Raw genomic sequence first — 22,116 nt, forward strand, 5'->3', positions numbered from 1 at the left:
TCTGGAATTAGATCTTTGTCTTACTGTACCCACTTCGGGAATAGATATGAGAGGGCGATCACACGTTCCCAAATGTGCAAGTTCGCGCATTAGGCTTCTGAATGTCCCGGTTTTGTTGTGTGCTATCACTTGAGACGGTACTGGGCGATACATTGTGAATGCAAGTTTTGGTTTGTGCCATACCACATGGCTGGATTTGGATACCTTGCATGCTACCAAAACAAATGCAGAGTCCGACTAGAATGTTTGAGGGTCATCCCCACAGACTTTTAGATCAGTGCAAGTTGCTTCCAGGTTTACTGCGCCACACACCACGGCAGCCATATCAAATGTTGAATAGAATCACCTTGTCTCTTTGCTCTGAGTCGAAATTGATTGGTTTTGTGTATATTTCTCGTTTTTCTGCTAGTTATGATTACCTGTGAATTCAACATATGTCGCCCTTCAACCCTAATCTAACCCCGATCTTGCATACAGGTAATTTCCACATTAAGAAAAGGCAGAGAGACGCTGCTTACTCTGTTGGAGGCGTTCGTGTACGACCCCCTAGTTGACTGGACCGGTACGATGGGTGTTGGGGACTCCTGAACTTGAGATTTTCATTGTACACCGTTTGACAGGCACGATCGAAGGTGGGTATGCCGGGGCAGTGTACGGCGGAGGCGGTCAAGGTGACGCGGCGCCTTTGAGCAAATTATCGAAACATGACATGGAGAGAGATATATCGAAGAGTCTGCTGTCGTCTAGAGTCGCCGAAATGAAACAGGTACGTCGGGCTCGTTTGTAGAGGCGGGGACTTGATTAAACTCTCCTGGCGGAGCCTCGTATTTTACTAGGGTAGAGTGAAAAAATAAAGATTGGTAATTGAAAAGAAGTCACCACTCCATTGCTGCATTTGGTCTCAAAGCTAAGATTAAAATACTTTGTTAAAGTTTTCTCGGATGCTCTGGTGATAACCCTGACACAAATGTCATGCGGGAGCCAAATCCAATAAAAAATGTTATAACTCTGTAACAGTTTGTGCTAAAGAGCAGCTAATTAATATGCTAAAAGAAACGGAATGTGCACCTCAGCTATCCGTTTCGAAAGAATCATTTTTTAAAATTTCACTTAGAATACGATTATTTTCACAAAATGTGATTTTCGGCTTATTGTCCGTTGTTCCCGCAGGGTTGGTTGGAGAATCGCGACGACATGGACCGGTGCCTGTCGAACTGCGTCGACGAATTGCTGAAATACAAAACCTTTTTCGCGTCGCACGCCGAGACGAGAAACAAGATAAACGTGAGATTTACCGCACTTTCATGTTGAATTTGTTGTTAATCGTGCGTTTTCACGACACAGAGCATGCACGAGATTCGAAGCTTGGTAAAGTCGGCGCAGTCCAACATCCATCATCCGCTGCGTTCTCTCAAGGACAGATATGCGCAGCACGAAGCGCAGGCGATCAAACGCGACAACGCTATCAGAACTTTGCAGGTATTTATGATTGGATTTATTAAATGATTAATGACGGCCGTATGTTTTCGATGTAGTTGCGTACACATGTAACGACGATTTTTTTTCTTTTTCAAGGAAAAAATTGGGATGTGCGACTCCAACGTCGAGAATTACAAAATTTTCCTCGCGACGCTACAAACGCCTGAACTAGCGGGTCTACTCGGAGAGGTCTCTCCTCCACTACAGCTCGGAGAGCCCATCTATCACTCGGCCACGAGTTTCCTGAACGCGGCCGGCCAAGCCGCCATGGTGTCGCAAGCGCAAGTGGTATGGCTTTTACTCCATTTCGTAATCAGAAGTTGCTAAAATGCAATTCTACGCAATTTCAGACAGAGAAAAGCCTAGCGGAGTGCAGCGAACATTGTAGGATGAGTCAGCACGCGTGTATCGAGACGTTGACCGCGTTTGCGGCCATAGCGGCTCATTTCCCGCCTACTGCGGTGATCACGAATCACGCCGATGCGATATGGGGCTCGCGCCTGGCCGGACTGGCTGGTGATTTCACGGAGGACAATTGCCGCGCTATTCAGGCCGACGTCAAGAAGCAGGCGTCTCGCGACGTGAAGCTTTTGCAGGTGAGAGTTTTTCGGGCCGTGTCCTGCCTGGTCTGTGTGAAATTTATCTTGTGTGTTCTGGCAGTTAGGTAAGTAGCTACTGCTACTGAGTAGGATGCAGCTCTGTAGAGATCACTCTGGCAGCAGTGATTTCCTAACACGCCCAAAACTGCCATCAGCGTTTCAAGGCCAGGCACTTTTATTTGTTTTCGCTCGTGAATATATGGCGTGTTTGTGTCTGCTTCGTGAAATTGGAGATTTTTGTGGTTAGTACTCGGACCTGGGGACTGATTGCGGAATTGAACGCGATCTCAAAAGCTATCCACTCGGCAATGTACTGCAAGCACTTTTTCTTTCCCTCAGCTTGGTGCTATCAGAAATGGGTTTGAGGTTCTCTCTTGGTAAGGATCCACAATTAGTCAAATATTTCTACCACCATTCAGTCAAATAGACTAGGATCATTGTGGAGTTTGTATGAATTGTCAGACACCATCTTCTGTAATGATCTCGAAGATGTGGTCGCAAATGTTGAAATGATGCGAGTCGTAAAATGGAAGCCGGTTTCTAATCGAAGCCCATTCTAATCAGGTACGCATGGCCTCGACAAAGGACGCGACCTTGCAGCAAGAGGTGAATGACTTGAACAAGTTTCTGGTGAAGCTTGTCGAACGGAGAAACGGACAGATTGCGTCGCAGGATTGGAGCAATATCGAGAGTAATGTCGCCATTCCAAGAGATATCATCCAATTTGTGAAGGTTAGACTGTGGCGTAGTACGTTTGTCCATCACAAATCTGACAACATTAAACCTGTGGATCTTACAAATAATATGTGTGTGCTTTGGGAGATGCTGGGATAGACTACTGGTATAACAGTAGCAAATTTCCTGAATGCTGCTGGTCTGTACAGTATGTCCTATCAAGAATATTTATTACCTGAAGCTTGTCATGCTTTTTGAGCTCTTTGTCAACAAATAGAATATGTATATCATTTGAAAATGGCACACCAACTTGTTCCTATCGTTTCAGCATAATATCTTGTGTTTTTAATATGAAATTTTACTCCGTGTCTGTCGTAGTTAGCGATAGCGATTGTTGTTGAACAAAACTTTTGGATGTTCGGTTGTTCGCATTATTGCTGATGGTAACCCCAATGAGTGTCAGCTCAATAAGGTTGAGGTGATACATATGAATATATTATTCAACTGTATCATGAGGTACTGCACTCTCAAAGAATTTTATGGTGATAGGGATTCGACCATTCATTTGGATTGTAACTGTGGTTTTCTTCGTATTAGGCCATATCCGTATATGATTGCGGTTTTAATGCAGCATGTAGGTTCATTCTTCCTTCTAAATTTCCTTCGTTTTCTCTTGTACAATTCAAAGCACTCTTTCAGGACAATGGAGTGTTGGGCATTCACACCGTTCTCAGCGTAATGACTTCGGCACTGATCACTCTGGCGCTGCGTGGTATCGCGATGGAAAGTACGGCGTCAAGCGCCGGCCACAGGCTTGTCGACATGACGTCGCAGGATGGCGATTGGTTTCTGGAGGAGATTTCCAGCTTGTTTGGTGAGATAAGGGTTTCGATTTAACACGACATGTTAGTTCCTATGGTACCTGCCGAGCCCTAGTTGTGGCAGATTTGCCACTTCTGAATAGTATATTCATATTGAAATGAACCCGAGTATTTTCGGCTGACACTCGTCAGGGGTAATCGTCAGCAACTAGTAGAGAAATGGAAAGAACATTGTATATCAACAATCGTATCACAAAATATGACGTCACCAGCATGAAATTTCGTGAATGAGAGAGCGTTCAATGTACTATTTTTAGGTGGTACACGAACTCCTTCTGTTGACAGAGTTTTGGTTGGTGTATTTTGATAAAAGTCGACTCCAAGGCACACAAATGGAATTGTGAACGGCCTCGCCCAACGATTCGAAATCGGTCGTCTCGATAATTATTCGCACAAATCGGATTATCTAACAGATGTTTGCCGATGGCAGAATTGATGGCCTTTGATTGATTGATTTGCCACTTCGTGAATTCGGCATTTGCGTGCCTCCAATTGTAATCCTACCCGTAACCGAACCCATAGCCCTAATCATAACCCTTTCCCTGAATACATTGATGCCCACGTATTAAGTGCCAAGTTATTGATGAAGTTATCGATGCATCACTTTTATACTAATAATACTTGAAGCACTTCTTTCTTGCCTTGTCATGTACACAAAACGCCCTATTATATCCCGTTTTACACTTGGTCGATGGTGTATTGTCTCATTGCGACTGCCCCTATTTCAATAATCATTTCTATTACGAATCGCAGGCAACGTGGTTCAGCTGCTGCACGTCGGAAATCAAGTGCTCGCCACCATGGACATGGGAACGTCCATCAACTTGGACGGGGCACAGGCACTGTTGGGGATCGATTCTTGCTTCCGTAATTTGATGGTACGACGTAGTGCGGGCGCTCAAGTCAATGTGTATTTCTTTGAAGTCATAGGCTCCCTCATTTATAATTGGGGATTTTCGTTAACTTCAGCTGATACTTGAACCTTACTTGAGGATCTTTTCCGTTTAGGATTTGTACAACAACTTCCGTAACATCATTCTGCCGGAAGCGGTCAAGCTGCTGCAGTGTGAAGAGCCGTCGGTGATGGAGATGGTGAACGAGTTCAACGCGTTGGCGCAGCGCGAAAAATTGGACGACATGGCGAAACAGGTGCTTATATTTCCCCGAGTCAATATTCCCCCGTGCCACCGTGTTTCTTTTATTTATTTAGTCTCGTTTTGAGCCGTGGTGACTTTCGTTATTCTTTGACAGCTAACCGCGGTGCTGAAGAATTCTTCGGAACTGGCCAACTGCTCGGAAGTTCTGGCCAGCATCGCGCAAATCGAGAAGCAATACGCCGCCCTTCTGCACGATGGGAGACAGGTAATGATTGTTGCGGTAGTTTTGAATATTCGTTGATCTTAGCTTTTCCCAACTAAACGGCTGTGTAGCGGATTTTTGCAAACTGCAAATCTGGGTGGTTGAACGTCAACTAGCTACTCGTTTTTTGATTGTTTTTATTCTAGTTTTAGTTGTGCATTTTGAAAAATGAGTATTTCTAGTAGTTACTCGCATTCATTTCTGAAGCATTCTTGTCTTTTCACTGATTCCAAGTCTACGTCTACGATGTTCGATGCCGAATTTCCTGTAATTCGTAAATCTTGAGTTCGCATCGTTTCAGTGAGAATGTGATTTTGACTAATTACTGAAGGATGGTGACCAATCGAATTTTAGGATGCATCGCTCCAAACTAGCTTGTTTGAAATATATGAATTTTCATTAGGTAACGTCTTGCAGGTTACCCTCTTGCACTCGAGTTAAATATCATACCATTACTTGAACAATTACTTGAGTATTACATACACAGTTGTGATAACCAGCTCTGGTCTCCTTAGTGAATTTATCAGCATGCGACACTTGAGCGTTTGACTTTGACGTTGGTTTGTGGGAGGAGAGTGTGGCCAGCATTACTATGATTTAAATTAGATAATCAGTCCAATCAAGTACATTGAGTACAACTAAGAACTTGTTGTAAACTTGTATCTTCTGAAATTTCACAATCATTGTTGTGTTTATGATGAAATCTGGCCGGTTTTAATTCGATCACATTTTAAAATATATCTAATTAATTGGATTGGAGTCACTATACTATACTGATGTGACAGGACTGAAATATTGCCAATTTCGAGAAAAAAAATCATCGCCACATGGCCTTTCCACTCGTATATCAGATGCCGCCTGCATAATGTAACCAAGTCCACTGTATCACAGTCCGAGCACCGTCTTCTCGCCGGTCAGATGTTACTACAAGGGTTCAACGGACTGTTCCGAGCGACCCACTCTGGATTTTTGGACCTGATCGCGATACACGCCAAAGTAATCGACGTCACAAATCCGGTGTGGTTGAAGAACGTGGACGTTCTGCACAAACCCGACCAGCTGCAAAAAATGAAGGGCGACACGGGTCAGTGTGTTTAAAATTACGATGTTACTCGTACCTTGACCAGACCTGCCTGGTTTACAGAGACGAAAATCACGATCCTGCAGAGCCTGCTTTTCGTGAAGCAGATCCAGTCGATGCACGACTTCTTCGTGCTCTGCCAGTCCAACGCGAGGTCGTTTGTTATCGACAGGACTGCTGTAACCGGTAGGAGTTCTAGCAGAGTCTCAACATGCGTATTATTTTTACACGATTGCCCCGAATCTTTTTAGGGTCGCATTTTCCGTCCTCGAAGACTTTGTATTCCGAGGAACGGCTGATGAAGCCGGTGAAGCATTTCATCGCTCACTTTGTGCAGGATTTGTTGATCGGTCTGCCGTCTCAGGTAACCAGTTTACTGAAATCGTTTTTTGTGTCACGGTTTGGTATAGGAACTGATATCCTAAGCGAAGTTACAGACAGTGTTTAGCTTGCAGTAGGTTCGTGAATGTGACCGTGTGTGATAACTTGTCGGATGTTTTTTTCTGTCATTTTGCATCACTGGGGGCTATTGCGAGTATTTTTCGATACGATAACGCTTGGCGTAAAATATATGTTTGCGGTATCATTGAATGACGTTTTAGTATGGCTGTGTATGGAATTGTTGAGTCTAAAATTTTGTAATCATGGTTATGTGCATGTAACACAGGTGACGGCCAGTGAATCGCAAACAATTAGTAGGCCTATATATTTTTTGGACGAAAACTTGTCCAAGTAGTGATATTTTGAAAGCTTTCAATCTTAGTAAAAGGAAGGCCGTACCTTGGGGGCGGTTGCTTACTCTATTGGTGGTGGCTTTTGACCAATCGGTGTGATTTTGCATTGTATTTCTTTTTGCCCGATTGAGCCCATTTATATAGGCTTATTCACATACTTTCTCAACCCAGAGATTGTTAGACACTAGCTGGTTATCGATAATTGAAGAAAAATATCCCTTTCCCTTATTAACCGACCCCCATATTCTAAGATATATCTAATATGGGGTGGTGATTCCGGCGATGTACAGCAGCAATTTAATCTCACCCCAATTACAGATTGCCGGCGTCGTGGTGTGCGACTTTTTGTCGATCATCGGCGTGGACATAGAGGCCGAAGCGAATGCGACCAGGTCAATGTTGTCGGTGGAAGCGGTTTGCAAACGTGTGGTCGACGAGAAATACTCTCAGGTATGTGAACTTTGAACCGGTATCCGGGCATTTTTTATTATTATATCATTTGTATGTTTTCTCAGGGGTCGTTGAGCAAGCAGAAGATGTTGATTTATCAGTTCAACAAGCATTGGAAAGAGCTGGACAAGGCGCAGAGACTGGACTCGAATATCACGGCGGTTCGCGCCAGCCTGCAGAGAAGCAAGTTGCAAGTACGCTTGATTTCTTTGCCACTTGGATATTACCATGTAACCGATGTAGTTCTTTATGTATTTATGACTCCGCAACAGTCATATTACGGGGTAGTCAAAATATTCGTCGACGCTACTCATTATAAGTGATGCTGTGAAATTCTTCTCTAGTACAAGTTGATGTACTGGTATCCGTGACAGCCCAGAACGACAGTTTGTGGAAATAGAATCAAAATAGTATGACATTGTTCAAGTAGCAAGCAAGTAATTGCAAGTTCTGGGTTTTCACTTGTCAGCTGATGTCTAAAACTTCAAATGGATCCTTAAGTGTATACTTCATGGCGTGTATAAATGCCGCAAATTTGTGCCGTATCGAAATTGTGTTCCACAGCGGGTCTGTCTAGTATGGAATACCCTGTGATTACAGCAATTTCATAGATTTGCGAAGTGTTTCATGCGATCGCGCTTCTTTGTGAGGATCAAGAATATCTGAGTCAAGTAATTCAGCTGACAATTCTCTTGCAGTGAAAGGAGCAGATGCAGCAGTCTAGAAATGTAACTGATAGAGAAGTTAGAGTACTTTCAAAAATACAGCAAAGTTAACAAATCTCAAGAATAAGATTAAAAAGCCCTCGGTTTTTGGTACTGGATATAGAATGATCATGCGCATAAACTGTTCGACTTGAACGTGATCCAATTTTAAATGCAGTGCATATGTCGTAGAATAAAATTAAGAACAGACATACAGAGGAAATGACCCCATGTGCTCCCAACAAGTATATCCTCTCCAGCACACCAGGTTCCAGTGGCTTCACGAGGACATTCTGGCGGAGACACCTTCCGTTAAATTCAACGTACCAAGAAGAACAGACGTGCTGGTCGAATTAACAAAGCGAATGCACACCATGCAACACTACGCGCGCAGACTGCAACAGCTACAGGTATGTCGGTGTTTTGGGTTGTCGTACTGTAGTTGCGTTTTAATACAAGCTAGATATTTTGGTAGTGCTATGAAATGAAGCTGCAATTTTCGTGTTGTAAATTGATGGGTCATACGTTTCAGTAGTTTGTCTGTTTTCAAATGCTTGATCTGTGCTGAGCACGGTCTTGTTTTCTGAATGTATTTTACAATCGGGGTACGAAAGTTTGGCTTATTCTTCACAACCAGTATTCTGGGCTATACATCAGCTGATTGCTGAGCTGAATTTTGCAATAATTACAATTACAAGAGCTAAAAAACTAATTATTTACAATCAATTTCAATTACAATTGCGGCGACTCCCGTTTAGAATTGGTATGGCACCATGTTTGAAAAACATACTGCGATCTAACATATGCATATTCGTAGATTTGAAAATGACTCGAAAATGGAAAATTTGAAATGACTCGTGACAATATAGCTTCAATATAGCTCGGGCCAGTCGTATTATATTGGTCGTATGTGCGGTGCTGGAGTTGTTTTTACAAGTGTTTGCATTCCATTTAGGAAACCGCAACCAGCCAGAACAAATCTATCGTGCAGAGGCTGAAGTGGGCGGCCGGCGCCAACCCGAGTCTGCAAACGGTGCTCATGGAGGTGGAGAAGAGCATGCAGAATCGCAACGCCGTCATGCAAGGCGAAATGGCGCTGAGGTAGAATCATTGGCATGTAGTGAAACGGAGGTGGAAGAGTCGGGCCCACCGATCTGATGAAATTTATTTTGAAATTTTCAGTATTATATTGTGCATAGGAGGTCAAAGTAGTCAGCGTTGCTATTCAAGTAGAAGTAGAAGTAACGAGTTACAAGTAGCAGTAGCGATTTCTGAGACATGTCAAAACTACTTTGTGTGGAAGTCAAATATGTAAGGTCTGAAAAGTACGTAATTTGAAGAGTAGATTTGGGGAAGGGTTTGCATTCGCATACTTCTGGCACCTATTGAAAGTGGCCGCTTAAAAATTGCAAGATTTATCATAGAGACTAGCACAAAATGGCTGATCAGTAGGGCAAGTTTTTGTTGCAGTCAAATCCGAGGAAAGTTGCATTTATTTTTCACAAAAGTTGCACTAAGAGACCACTTTTTGGGATGGTTGACTAAAAAAAAAGGTCAACTTCCCGGTTCCACTCCCGAAAAACAGTTTTCCATCCACATTCCCCGATGGTTGACTAAAAAAAGAAAGGTCAACTTTCCGGCTCGGCTCCCGAGATACCCGTTAGAGCGTTACTTCAGTGCTGATTTACGGCATCTCAGTCGGATAATCATGCGATCTATTTACATATGCTGCCAAATATTTCCAGTAAAAAGTTGGTTGCATGAAAAATCGGAAAAACTTGCAAAATGTTTCATGAAAAATCGAAGCAAAATGTTTCATGAAAAATCGAAAAAGCTGCAAAAAGTTGCATGAAAAAAATGGACAAAAGTTGCACTATAAGATTCCTTCAAACATCTTAAAACAGCATTCTACTTGACTTACGAGTATTTAGGAAGCTGTAAAAAAATAGTTGCAAAAGTTGCAAAAACTCGCCCTACTAATCACACTCCTCTGTGTGTTGGCGATATTGGTATCAATATCCTGATGCCGATGTGGCTCAAGTCACGATGTTTCCGGTCATTTTGTTTTTGTAGCTTCACTGACAATTTGTTGGCTCTGCTTATCTCGATTGTCATTTGTACAGCCAAAAGGTGGCGGACCTGTGTCAGACCGCGGTGGCGTTTGAGGAAAGCCGCATTCCCTCGAAAGAGGTGTCGGGCGGAGTCAAGGGTGGCGATAACAATCTGGCGAGGCAATGCGCCGACGCTTTGAAAGCGTGTCAAGATATCTGCCGGGAGATTGCCGGCAATGCGGTGAAGCTTACGTCGTTGGAGAGCACGCTCGTTAAAGTGGTGGGTTATTGTCGCGTATTTATTGGCCTGTCACTTCATGTATCGCGCTCTTTAGATGATTAGGGCGATTTTTTTTTTGACATGTAAAAAAAAGTGGAAATTAGGTCAAAATTGTAGCGTTGGGTCAAAAAATGTCAAAAATTTTTACAAAGTTGAAACTTTTTTGCAACCTTCATTCCGTTTGTATCGTACATTTTGCACTGTCGGTGAACTTATCATTTGACATTTTACAGCTTGTAGCGTATTTTATAGGCCTACCGTTGTAGACGGCCCATTGTATGCTCATTTTGCATCATAAACATTTAAATGAAACAAATAGGTTGATATGGTGTTATGCTTAACGTACCGCAATATCCCAACTGAAGCAAGACTGCGTGGGCATCGCATGGTTCTTGTATCAAGAAGCGCATGATGAAAATTGTGATGTAGACACCATTGCCAGAATGCAAGCAACACGGTTTGTCACCGCCAGCAGTGTACGCACAACTTCAATATTGTCACACCCTACAACTGCTGCTGTTGAACGTTCTTCCTCCATTCTTGGCAAGCTACTTAGTAAGGACAGACACTTTCTACTCGAGAATGTAGGAAAGTATTTAAGTATTTTTACCATAATGCGTAATGTAACTACTCGAGTTCTCCATAGGGCCAGATTTCGTTAAGATATAAAGTTTTTTCATGTAAAAAGAAAGTATTTTCTCAGGCCAAACTACTTCGTAAGGAGTGTCAGTTCTAACCAGAAATGTAGATAAGTAGTACAACTGTAACATTATGTTGGAAAACACCTAATTTACATACGTTAGGTCAAATTTATCAAAACTAAGGGTCAAAAAATGTCAAAATTTTCGTTTTTAGGTCAAAAAATCGCCCTACTGATAAGCATCGCAAATTGCTGCCACAATTAAATGCGAGGATTTGTTGTAACCGCTCCGACGGATATAATCTTTATTGAACCAGATATAAATTGGAATATCTACCAGAGTTAGATTATACTGATGTGTTTTTCGATCCCAGCTCTTGAACTCGTCTGGCAAGAGAAGCGCTCTGAGCGACGACTGGCTGTCAAAATGCATCGACGTGCTCAACGCCAGCGCCACTCAGATGAAGCAGACCAGACAGCTGGACGAGACCAGGATGATGTCGGCCAAGACCAAGGTGCTGGCGATATCTAAGTCGGTCAAGAAACTGATCCAGACGCAAAACAGGTTGATGTCCGATATGAAATCGCTCCTGAAAACATTGGCGAAGGTGAGATTGTGTTTTTTGCCTTTTCGGTGTCCAGGATTGCATTATGTTACTTGTCTAAAGTTTTACTTTTCGATAAAATTAATTCCTACCGTCAGCTAGGAAGTGGCAATTTGAAAGAGTGTGCAACTTTCAAACTGGTTTTTAATTTAGATCGGTCTGGTGCATTTTAGCTATGCTCAAGTGTGGGCTAAGAGAATGTCCAAATTACACTAAAATCATCGCTAAGTCAAACCGTCACCGTTACAGATGATGGGACTTACAACTGCTAGGAAGCCTATGTTATCAATACTTTATTTATATGCCGCCCGCATGCCAAAGAGGTTGCCCACTAGGATTGCTCAGAAGTAACTTCTTCTTCAAATTTTATGGGATAAGTTGGCTGACAAAACGCTTCACACCGAATTTGGCTCTTTTCCAACCAGTAGAAGTGAAGCTGTAAGAATAGAAAAATTTTGAATTCGTTCAAGAAACGTTAAAAGAATTGCTTGTTCAATGAACTTGTTAAGTTGCATAAAAAAGCAATACATAACAAATTTGGCTCAATTCCAACTGGTAGAGGCGAAATGATTGGGGTAGATAATTTTTGGATTTCAAATAGTAGTATTTACAGTATTTGCACTCCAACAATTTCGCTTTGTTTTCCTGCAAAATTGTTGGTCACCGTTCCGGCAACATATTTTCTGTTTGTCCAGGATGACAAAGCCGAGAGTCAGTCTGAAAACGCGGTGGCGGTCCGTACATTTCTGGACGACTACCACGCGTTCTGCGGCGGTCTGAACGAGACCGTCAACTCTCTAGTGCAGAGCTGCGAGGGCACGGTGGTCCCGGACCCCGACCCGTTGATCCAACGACTGCAGGACGTGTCCAGATCCGTTTCAAGGTACTTTCTGTGAACTCTGGGGCCGGGGGAATTTTGTGTGATCTCGTCGTACCCTGTTTCAGTGTCTACAACCGTCTTCTGAGTCTGGGCAGTCTGGCCCACGACGACAGGGACGCGTCTATTGCCAGTGGGGTTGACGAGGTGAATTTGTCTAAAGGGAAATCGGTGTCAGAGCAGGTATAAGGACTTTTTTTGGTATGTTGATAGCTGAATGCAGAATTTTTGGGACAGGCGTTTGAATTCGGTGTTATTTAGATATTTGGGCAGCTGCCACCATTTATTGGGAACGCCTTCGAATTGTGAATTTGACCTTCTGTAGTGGTGTAAAGACATTAGTTCAATATTGCCTGGTCACAATTTTGAATGTTTGGATTACTCCCTCTGTTATCATGGCGCTGTTGATTCCAAACAGCTTATGTGACTCGTAATTAATCTGCTAGCAGGATGGAAAATCTAGCTATCGTATGGATTTGACTCTTGGGTTTGCGTCATCTGTCCTGGGACGCTGACACTAAAATCTTTGGCGAAATTAAATTCATCCGATAAACAGTTATGTCCTTTTCGGTCACTTTTGAGGGTTCTTAGATTTGTGTCCAGAAGTGGTCTGTTCCAAATTACTTGTACTTTTTGTGAGTACTCAACTAGGTTTTTGCCTACTTACTACTTGAGGGAGAGAGTTTTGACTACTTACCGTTTTACTTACAAAACAGGTACTTTTTAGGCTTTGTATTTGGCATAGTAGAAACTAATTTTCGGCTATTTCTGTCTCATTTATGAGTGAACTTGACATAATGGCTGGGCGAAATAACCCTGTATTACCGTGGGAACCGAATATATTTTTTTGAAAATTGGACGAATTTGTAGTGTCATTATCAGTCCTCTGCACTAGTCGCAAAGATTCTCAATGCAATTAAGTAGCCGACTTGGTGCGACAGTAAATGTATACAACCGTCTCGACCAAATCTACGTTTTGAAACGACAGCGTGCTTTTACAGGGCGATGACAAGTCTGTAAGTGAAGCTATCAGACCTGACAGCCTCGCTCTGCAAGCCAGCAAATCGGCTCCTAAGAAAAAACAGGACCCGAGAACCGGTAAAGGTACGGAGCTGGTGTGATGTTGTGTGGAGTGTGGGCTGCTTGTTCATACCTCTCCTGTTCTTTTCAGCGATCCAAGAACGTAACATCTTCGCCGTGAGCGTGTGGAGACAGGTGAAGGCGAAACTCGACGGGAGGGACGTGGATTTTAGCAGGAGAATGCAGATATCGGAACAGGTGGGTGATTGTATTTTGAAAAGGATTTCTCGTGAAATCTATCACGTCAAGTTTTTGGGTTCGGCACCCCCACATTGTCTCCTAACCCTCATAAAACTAGTTCTCTTAATATATTGTGTTTATTGTATAAAAGGTTTCAAAAACCAGAAGCAGTCGAAAGTAAATCAATAGACTCCAAATAAACATTTGCACTGTTTCATTTGTGTGATTTAAACTGATATTGCCTCTGCCGGACAAATAAAGTGCGAATTTCAGGGTCTAAATTTACGCTAATAACTCATAATTCTGTGGGTTGTCTCGTTTGATACTTGAGCAATAGTCACTTAACATATGTAAGCTCCAATCTACTCTGGTGTCTTACCCCCATCATCTTCATATATTGGGGGATACTTTCTCCTTGCCCATCGCTGACGATGCCAAGGTTTTCCGGGAAATTATTTGGATGTTTTAGCTTTTTTGAATGTCTGCTGTCCGACATAAACATATGGCCGCTGTGCAGTGGCACATGTGTATGTACATCCTTATTGTGTTATTGTGTTAACACCATATTTCTAAGCTGACACATACGATCCAATGGTGCTTGTGATATTGCAACAATTCAATGTTTCTGTATTATTCACGAATACTAACCGAATGTGCAATTGTTACTGCACCTAAGACGTGTTGCCATTTTGGAGAATGCCACACATTTGGATCCTTTTTGAGCTACCGATAGACATTTGTTATTCACCTGAGTTGTAAATCGGGATTCCTGACTGCTCCAACAACCCATGGTACCAGTATCATGCCAATGCCAGTATCACAGCAATACACAAAGCTACAGAAAATAGCCCTACGATGAAAACGCCGTTTCTCATTCATGATCGAAAGTGAGATATCTTCTCTCTCTCTTACGAAGTAATCTTTTCTCAATTCGCAAGGATGATAAAAGTTCCGAATATTTCTCTTTCAAGTCCCAAAGCCTATGTCAGATCATTTAACTCGTGTTGATGGACTTTCCTACGTTCTGAATCATCTTCTATTTCAAAATTTTCACCATTAGGCTTGCTACCCCTAAGATCTTCATCTTGATCCAAATTATCGAGCGTGTAGGAGTTTCAAGTTACACTGGATAAGCTGTATGGGGCATTGGACCTATAGCTGATAGTAAATGTAATGTTTATTTTACTTGTCATATCCTGCAGTTTGCATCAAATACGTGTCTGAAATCTCGTTGGATAATTGCATCCTTTTACCAAAAATGGGTGAAAGCATCGGCCTAGATCGATACCAATACCTTTTCCCTAATAATTCAATTGACCCCTTGGCTATATAACGCATTATATGATAAAAGTGTGGATTTCTCTATGGTATGGAAAAGTAATATGGCTAAATTCGTGAAAATTTGCATATTTTGGTCATATGTCGTGGAGCAAAAACTTGACGTGATGGAGGAAAACCAGCTTCATTTTTGGAATCAGAACACCAAAATTAGCCTAAATCAAGTGCAAAATCAAGGTCAACAAATTTTTCGTTTGAAGTTGTTGGCCAGTGCACTATTCACTATGGCTTGGCAAATTTGTTTTAGCATAAGCACCGTTTTCACGGGTAAAGCTGTCAAGAAACCCGAAATGGCCCCTGTTCAACGACAACTTGATATACCGTATATTTGAAGATTGCAAAATGCACATACCTCTGTGTAGTAAGTCGATTGGCGTTAGTCGCGAAGATATATCTTGCAACTTTGAAAGTGTCTTACTTTTTTCAACTATTTGAGTACTTGTTGGCCCTCTCTGCTTGGATTTAGTTTTTACATGATTTGGAGATCGCTGAAAAGTTGGTTCGTCTTACAATTCTGATTCTATGTTTATTTTCACTCTTGCCTCTTTACAATATCATTTGCGTTTTCTCTCCTGCCAGGTCGATTACGTCATCAGCGAAGCAACATCCGTCGATAACCTGGCGCTCATGTACGAGGGCTGGACCGCCTGGGTCTGACTCGTCCACCACCGGTACCACCATCTCGATGAAGATGCGTGACAACGTGTAACGGAATAAAAGCATAATGCGATCAGCGAATATCTAGGCCTGGAATTCATAGCAAGGCATCCCCGATCAAAAAAAGGCTTACATCACAACACAAGTACATCTCTGGCAAGACGGAGGGAATATAACAAAAAAAAACGGAATAGCGAAGACGTCATCAAAGACGCGCCGTGCATTTAGAAGCCTGTTGCTGACGAAACAAATCGTAATTATAAAGAAAGTCGGAGTCCGAGAGAGAAAAGCTTTTTGCTAAACGGCCCCGAACGAACCGGGCGTCAACTTTGTATCAAACAAACGTTTGTCTTTGTTTTCTGCGAATGGGACGGTTTACTTTTAATGTAGCAAGAGCCTGCTTGAGACTTGAAAGATTGATAACCTCTGACATCATTATAGCGACTTAACAGTATTGATTTTCTGATTGGTATAGTAACATCGGCTCAATCGACTTGCAAAATTCATTCGTTGTTTTGACGGATAATTAGTCGTCTATATGGTGTTTCATTGTTAGGGTATTTACGTCAATTCAGTATCGGCAAAAGTGAGCCCTACATGGACAGATAGTAAAGTTTCATCTATTATTTGTAAGTAAAACAGTTTTCTTATTAGTTTGGAAGGCAGAATTGCCTTTCACATTAATTTTCGGTGTGTTTAAAATCTTCTGTGTTACTAGCACTGGAAGCTTCTGCCTGATTTATCAATGACCTCATGAAACACCCAATTGAATGATTGAGGAATCTCAGTTGGAAGACTCTGTTTTTGTCGAATTTCTACAGCCGATAACAACGGCCGCTTTGAATATCCAGCCTAAATATTCCTTCACCCGGTGATTGCGAATTCTGCATTCGTGTGGCCGATTGCTTTGGAGAAGCACGGTCGCTGGAGACTGAAGTTGATTGTGAGGAGAGTGGTGATGGTTTGAAAGGGCGCCCGATGTTATGTCGCGGTGATTGATTGTGTATAACTGTATATGCTGTAACGGGAGAGTGTTTGTCTTCCCGATTTCTTTGTACATAATCGACCAGTTGCTTTGTGTGTAGTGCGGCGATGTAGATCGGTGTATTGTGATTACAAGCGCCTGTTTGGTGATGGAATTGTCTGTAAATAAACTTGTTGGTAGTGGATGTAGAACTTATTTTTTGTTGTTGATCTTTAATTTTTAAGGACATGACAAGACATGCAGCTGCAGTTTCACCATAATTGAGTACATCTGTGGTCTCTTCAAAATGCTTTGCCCTCTTACAGATTTCTGTGACGCACTCGTTGTCGATCTCCCTAAGCAGGTCTCAACAGTTCAGTATGCCTGCTTTTCCTTCGCCATTAATCCCGAAAATGGTAGACGATTTGATCTGCAGTTTCGCCGTTTAGTGTTGCAAGTTCTGCAGTCTGCTCGTTCCGCCATTTAGATTTGGTTCGTTTTGTTTTGTTCTGCCGATAAGGAGTGGCCTGGCCAAACTGCAGCGCTATAAAGGTCCCAACCGTTTTATCCAAGCCCATCGCTTCTGTTCAGAACCGGTGGGTTTCATGCAAATCTGTGGAAGTCACACTGTATCTGACGCGCTATTTGGTTTTGCGGGCTCTTCAAGTACAGACACACCGTCATACACACATGAAGACGTACATTTGTCTACAGTCAGATCACGCAGATACAGCAATGAAGTATATGTTACTTGACTCAAAAATTGAATAGTATATTCTTATTGAAATGAACCCGAATATTTTCGGCTGACACTCGTCAGGGGTAATCGTCAGCAACTAGTAGAGAATTGGAAAGAACATTGTATATCAACAATCGTATCACAAAATATGACGTCACCAGCATGAAATTTCGAATGAGAGAGCGTTCAATGCACTATTCCCAGGTGGTACTACACGAACTCCTTCTGCTGACAGAGTTTCGGCTGGTGTATTTTGATAAAAGTCGACTCCAAGGCACGCAAATGGAAGTGTGAGCGGACCCTCCCAATAACGCGAAATTTGTCGTATCGATGATTATTCGCACAAATCGGATTATCCAACAGATGATTGCCGATTGCAGAATTAATGGCCTTTGATCGGTCGCGTCGCAAAAATCGGAGTCCAATATACAGCAACAAAAGTATTAAAATTGATGGAATTGCCAATTTTGAATCGCACCTATGGTCCGAATTATGTTCTCTTCCCTTTTGAATTTATGTCGTGTTTACCAACTGAAACCGATCTGAAACTTATCATTGTCATGGGGAATTACATTAAGAAAAAGTATCGCCAAGTGGCTGCGGAAATTACATTTTTAGTACCTAATATATTTTCTTGAGGCTTTCGCGGGCCGCACAAAACGGCGTTCCGGGCCGTAGTTTGCCCACTCCTGGTTTAGGGGATGTTTGCGGGTATTTGTGTACCAGGAAATCGATTGTATCTGGTTTGCATGTATATGAATATTAGATTCATAACTTATGCCACCTGTCCGTTTATATTATCTTATTTTACTTTTCATTCAGTGTGCAGTGCATGCCTCCTTTTTACATCACTTAGGCCAGGTTGGTGTCTGATTTCGAAGACTACTCCAAGTCGTTTAGACGCCTTTCTATCTTCCATTGTATCGCAGTCTTGTGGAGTATTGAAATGATGAAATATTTAGCAATGAATTGAATCTTGCGGAAGTTAGTTCAGAAATTTTTTAAATGTGCTTGACATGGCGAGTCATTTCTATTTTCCGGTTAGGATATTCCCTACAATGTATTCCGGGGACTTCACCTGAGGTCAACTGCATCTTATAAACAACTTCGCCTAATCATGTTCAGAATTTTTTTTCATACCGAAATTGCCGACTTTCCGTATTTCAAACTAATCGGAAATTGCCGTAATTTGGACTGAAAGTCCCAATATTGGTATGTTTACAGAAAAAGCGAAATGTTCATTGTGACGTCATGTAGTTGACATCTCTTCTGGCCGCTGCGAATGTATGCTATAGGGCTGTTGCTTTTTCAGTTGCAGGGCGGTTATATTAGTTAGTTATCGCGGAGGTTTCGCTTGTAATGGATTCACCAAGTGAGTGCGGTTACTCAGATGACGAATGTAAGTATGCATTTTGCCCTTGCTTACGAAAGTAATGTTCAAACTGAACAGTGAACACGTATGAAGTGTTGATGAGCTCAATCCCGTATCAGTGGAACTCCTTACTGCTCCGAAAACGAGTGGTCGTCTGAGTATGATTATTGATGAATAACCTAAGGAGGTTAGTAATATATAGTATGATCAGCCTAGCTTGTTCAGCTGAAGCCGCTTGTCTATACCAAATGAAATACACCGGTATGTGTAATTTGGTGGAGTACCCTACCTCTTTTCAGTTATTAATCTTGGTATTATCAATTACAGGATAGAGGATGGAGGTTATTGCCAACTTATGCAAACTATTAGTGGGAGAGCAACTAACGAATTATTAGTGCATCACAGCATTACCAGGATTTCAATCAGTAGCTCAATCAGAGAGATATCTCACTATAGATATCATCAGGAATATTGTCATATAATTATACCATCTAGTTCGATGCATGAGCGAATGAGTCTCATTCACATGAAACGTTGAGTCGGGTACCAAGTAATTACCCGTCAGTAACACAATTATGCTTTTCAGGAAGCTGAGAAAAACTGTGTACGGAAGTTTTGTTTGCTGGCCATTGGGATTCTGCAACACAAACGAACGAGAAATCCTGTCTGTACATCCGATCAAAATTCACATCTAGTATTTTCAAAGGATTTCAATTTTGCAATGCTTCGCGAAGGAATAATTGTATTGAAAATAATAAATGCAACAACCAATCCATCAACAGTACTACTGTGTCAGGGAGAGAAATATAGTTTTGTGTCCAACAATAGCTTCTTTTGTCCAGCAATGGCTTCAACTAATTTTCACGATGCCGCTAGTTGAATGAGGAAGCCATCGCAATTGACTTGGTCGACTCCGCCGTATCTGGTCTTGTTTGAATACATGCGTCGACTTCTTCATTGCAGGAATCTAAAGCAGGTGTAAAAACATTGCAGATTTTTATAATAAAGTCGAATCAAAGGCAGTATACCAAATGCTGTTCCGAAGTATCATAAAAATGAAGGATTTCCAACTGCATCCTACCCAACTTTTGGACTGCTATGGTGATAGTGATACGTTTTAATCTTTTACTGAGCTGTCGATATCTTGAGAGATTTAGTCACTGATATCTGACAGTCTTCATTCAGTAACTTAAGTAACTAATATGATTATATGACTACACATGTACACAAACAGAAGTTTATTTTCAAAAGTAAGAGCAACTCTTCCAATAAAATGAGCTCTGCGACATAACCATTATAGATCATGAAGTCAGCAGGTTACAGACTCCTATTAACTAATGCCTTTATACATCATTTTTCTTGATTGATTTTTAAGTGGCTTTATTTCAGACTACGTACACTTCTACTCAAAGTTTTTCAAGGCATACTTATTTCAGTTATTTGCCTATATACAGTCCATCCTCAAGATTACCGGACCACGACTGATCTATCGATCTCGCTTCCCATGACATGCCGCCCTAGTTCTTCCATAGACTACTCCTTGTTGCTTAGACATCTTCCTGACTTTTCATTGTATCGCATTTTTTGTGGTGTATTGAACTGATAAAATTGCTTATAAACCAATGATGATGATGATGATGATTGCACATGCACATGAGTGTAAACAATAACTACTTTGATGACTACCGTACCACAGTCAATACTACTATAAACGGTTAGTTACACTCTTACAATACCAGCAGCTAACACAGTACATTTTCACTAACCGATTTTGGACACTTTGCATAGCTTTAGAAGTGCGATCCTCTGCCATTACCACAATTTCACTGGTGCGTGAAAATAAAGTATGAACGGCACTACTGCAGTACGTCGGCACTAAGTGTGAGAGTTTCCGTGGTCAGCAGTCAACTTTATTGCGCGTTTCGTATCTCGGATACGTCATTGAAAATGTCTCTGCCTTTGGTTGTCTATTAAGTCCGCACTTTTGGTCGCGGCGTCCGGTCACCTGACGGTATACGGATGGATTTTGACAGCGATGTAAAGACATTGTAGGCACGGCATATTGCGTATTGGAGCAACCATACGCGACATAACATCTGACTCTATGAATCACCTCCTTCACAGCCTTCATGATCTCACTCAATGACTCAAATCCACAGCAAATCTATGCAACGAATCCCACCTAACAGCCAACAGGAATAACAAGAATTTTTGTTGTGTCAACTACTTGACGTCATTTCACGGCTGGATGATTTCGGGTCCGTTTTTCGGAATTTCGATTTGTAATTTAAATTACTTGAAAACTATCACGTATTTTTCCTTTTCATTATTTTTTTCTTATTCCTAACCACATAATCTACGAAATAAGCAAAAGTCTTTTCCGACATGCAGTTGACCTTTAACAATTTTGTCTTGTTCAGATAAAAATATGATCTGTCGATTATTATTATCATTGCATTTTGCTTGCTGTTTCCGCCTGTTTGAAATACCGATTCGGTTGCCATTCATTTTAAATCGAGGAACGAATATAGAGTTAAACATACCTGCAAAGAAAAGGTGCTGTATATAGCTCCCTGCTCGCTGCTCCCTCATGCATGCATATTGCGTATAGAACTGCTAAAGCACGTAAGTAACTGTATAGCCGGCCTCAGTCTATAATTATCACCAAAATAGAGACTAAAATACGAAACCTCAGAGAGTTGAATATGTGCATATTATGCATCCATGAGATATACATGACAAGTCTATATACCATTGGACTACTACAAGCCGTTTTGACACCTTCCGTTTTTTCATTGTATCGCAATTCTGGTGGTGTATTGAACTGATAAAAATTGCTAATAAATCGAAGGAGGTCTTTCACTTGTTCGGCGTCCTAAACATAGAAGATATGCGGAAACTAGAAATCGCCAAGTTTATGTATCAGTTTCACTGCGGTCGTTGCCCCGAATACTTCAATGACTTCTTTACCTCTGAATCAAAAGCGCACAAGTACAACACACGCGCGTCCACGTCGTCCAAATATCATATGATCGACCGAAAAGATCATCGCTCCATCAAATATGCCGGACCTGATGTGTGGAACAGTATCCCGCCGGCCATCCGACAGTCGACGAGCATGTCCACATTCAAGTCGAAATACAAGCAATTACTACTAAATAAATACAGTACATCCTCAAGATTACCGGACCACGACTGACCTATCGATCTCGCTTCCCATGACATGCCGCCCTATTTCTTGTCGCATTCTTTTTCTATACTATCTTCTTTACTTACATTCAGTGTGCATGCCTCCTCTTTACATCGCCTAGGCCAAGGTGGGTGTCAGATTCCATAGACTACTCCTTGTCGCTTCGACATCTTCCTGTCTT

General features: G+C 41.8%; 2 protein-coding genes and 2 long non-coding RNA genes across 5 annotated transcripts in view; 2 read left to right on the plus strand and 2 right to left on the minus strand.

Moving 5' to 3' along the window:
• Positions 1 to 16,839, plus strand: part of LOC145458128 (serine/threonine-protein kinase SMG1-like) — a 51,076-nt gene extending 34,237 nt beyond the window's left edge. For both annotated transcript variants that reach the window (XM_080336466.1, XM_080336464.1), the window contains 25 exons: positions 478 to 562; positions 621 to 766; positions 1,171 to 1,284; positions 1,345 to 1,479; positions 1,576 to 1,767; positions 1,830 to 2,075; positions 2,643 to 2,810; positions 3,453 to 3,627; positions 4,388 to 4,512; positions 4,643 to 4,783; positions 4,886 to 4,996; positions 5,885 to 6,077; positions 6,138 to 6,260; positions 6,326 to 6,438; positions 7,127 to 7,258; positions 7,324 to 7,452; positions 8,223 to 8,372; positions 8,918 to 9,063; positions 10,086 to 10,293; positions 11,308 to 11,541; positions 12,234 to 12,421; positions 12,484 to 12,598; positions 13,417 to 13,519; positions 13,587 to 13,693; positions 15,593 to 16,839. In XM_080336466.1, coding sequence (XP_080192592.1) covers positions 478 to 562; positions 621 to 766; positions 1,171 to 1,284; positions 1,345 to 1,479; positions 1,576 to 1,767; positions 1,830 to 2,075; positions 2,643 to 2,810; positions 3,453 to 3,627; positions 4,388 to 4,512; positions 4,643 to 4,783; positions 4,886 to 4,996; positions 5,885 to 6,077; positions 6,138 to 6,260; positions 6,326 to 6,438; positions 7,127 to 7,258; positions 7,324 to 7,452; positions 8,223 to 8,372; positions 8,918 to 9,063; positions 10,086 to 10,293; positions 11,308 to 11,541; positions 12,234 to 12,421; positions 12,484 to 12,598; positions 13,417 to 13,519; positions 13,587 to 13,693; positions 15,593 to 15,670 — 3,657 coding nt within the window. In that variant the 3' untranslated portion in view covers positions 15,671 to 16,839. The remainder of the gene's footprint in view (positions 1 to 477; positions 563 to 620; positions 767 to 1,170; positions 1,285 to 1,344; positions 1,480 to 1,575; positions 1,768 to 1,829; positions 2,076 to 2,642; positions 2,811 to 3,452; positions 3,628 to 4,387; positions 4,513 to 4,642; positions 4,784 to 4,885; positions 4,997 to 5,884; positions 6,078 to 6,137; positions 6,261 to 6,325; positions 6,439 to 7,126; positions 7,259 to 7,323; positions 7,453 to 8,222; positions 8,373 to 8,917; positions 9,064 to 10,085; positions 10,294 to 11,307; positions 11,542 to 12,233; positions 12,422 to 12,483; positions 12,599 to 13,416; positions 13,520 to 13,586; positions 13,694 to 15,592) is intronic.
• LOC145457449 (epithelial membrane protein 2-like) overlaps positions 1 to 22,116 on the minus strand; it is a 417,463-nt gene that overhangs the window by 119,436 nt on the left and 275,911 nt on the right. The window lies entirely within an intron of this gene.
• On the plus strand, positions 18,824 to 19,520 carry LOC145457942 (uncharacterized). The gene is made up of 2 exons (XR_013921012.1): positions 18,824 to 18,932; positions 19,332 to 19,520. It is a non-coding gene; the product is annotated as an uncharacterized LOC145457942 (long non-coding RNA).
• On the minus strand, positions 19,468 to 21,141 carry LOC145457941 (uncharacterized). Its single transcript, XR_013921011.1, has 2 exons — positions 20,512 to 21,141; positions 19,468 to 19,712 (listed from the first exon to the last, which is right to left on the minus strand). It is a non-coding gene; the product is annotated as an uncharacterized LOC145457941 (long non-coding RNA).

Source organism: Botryllus schlosseri, chromosome 15 (assembly GCF_051294905.1).
Source record: "Botryllus schlosseri isolate E-star chromosome 15, Bs_hap1, whole genome shotgun sequence".
Taxonomy (NCBI): Eukaryota; Metazoa; Chordata; class Ascidiacea; order Stolidobranchia; family Styelidae; genus Botryllus; species Botryllus schlosseri.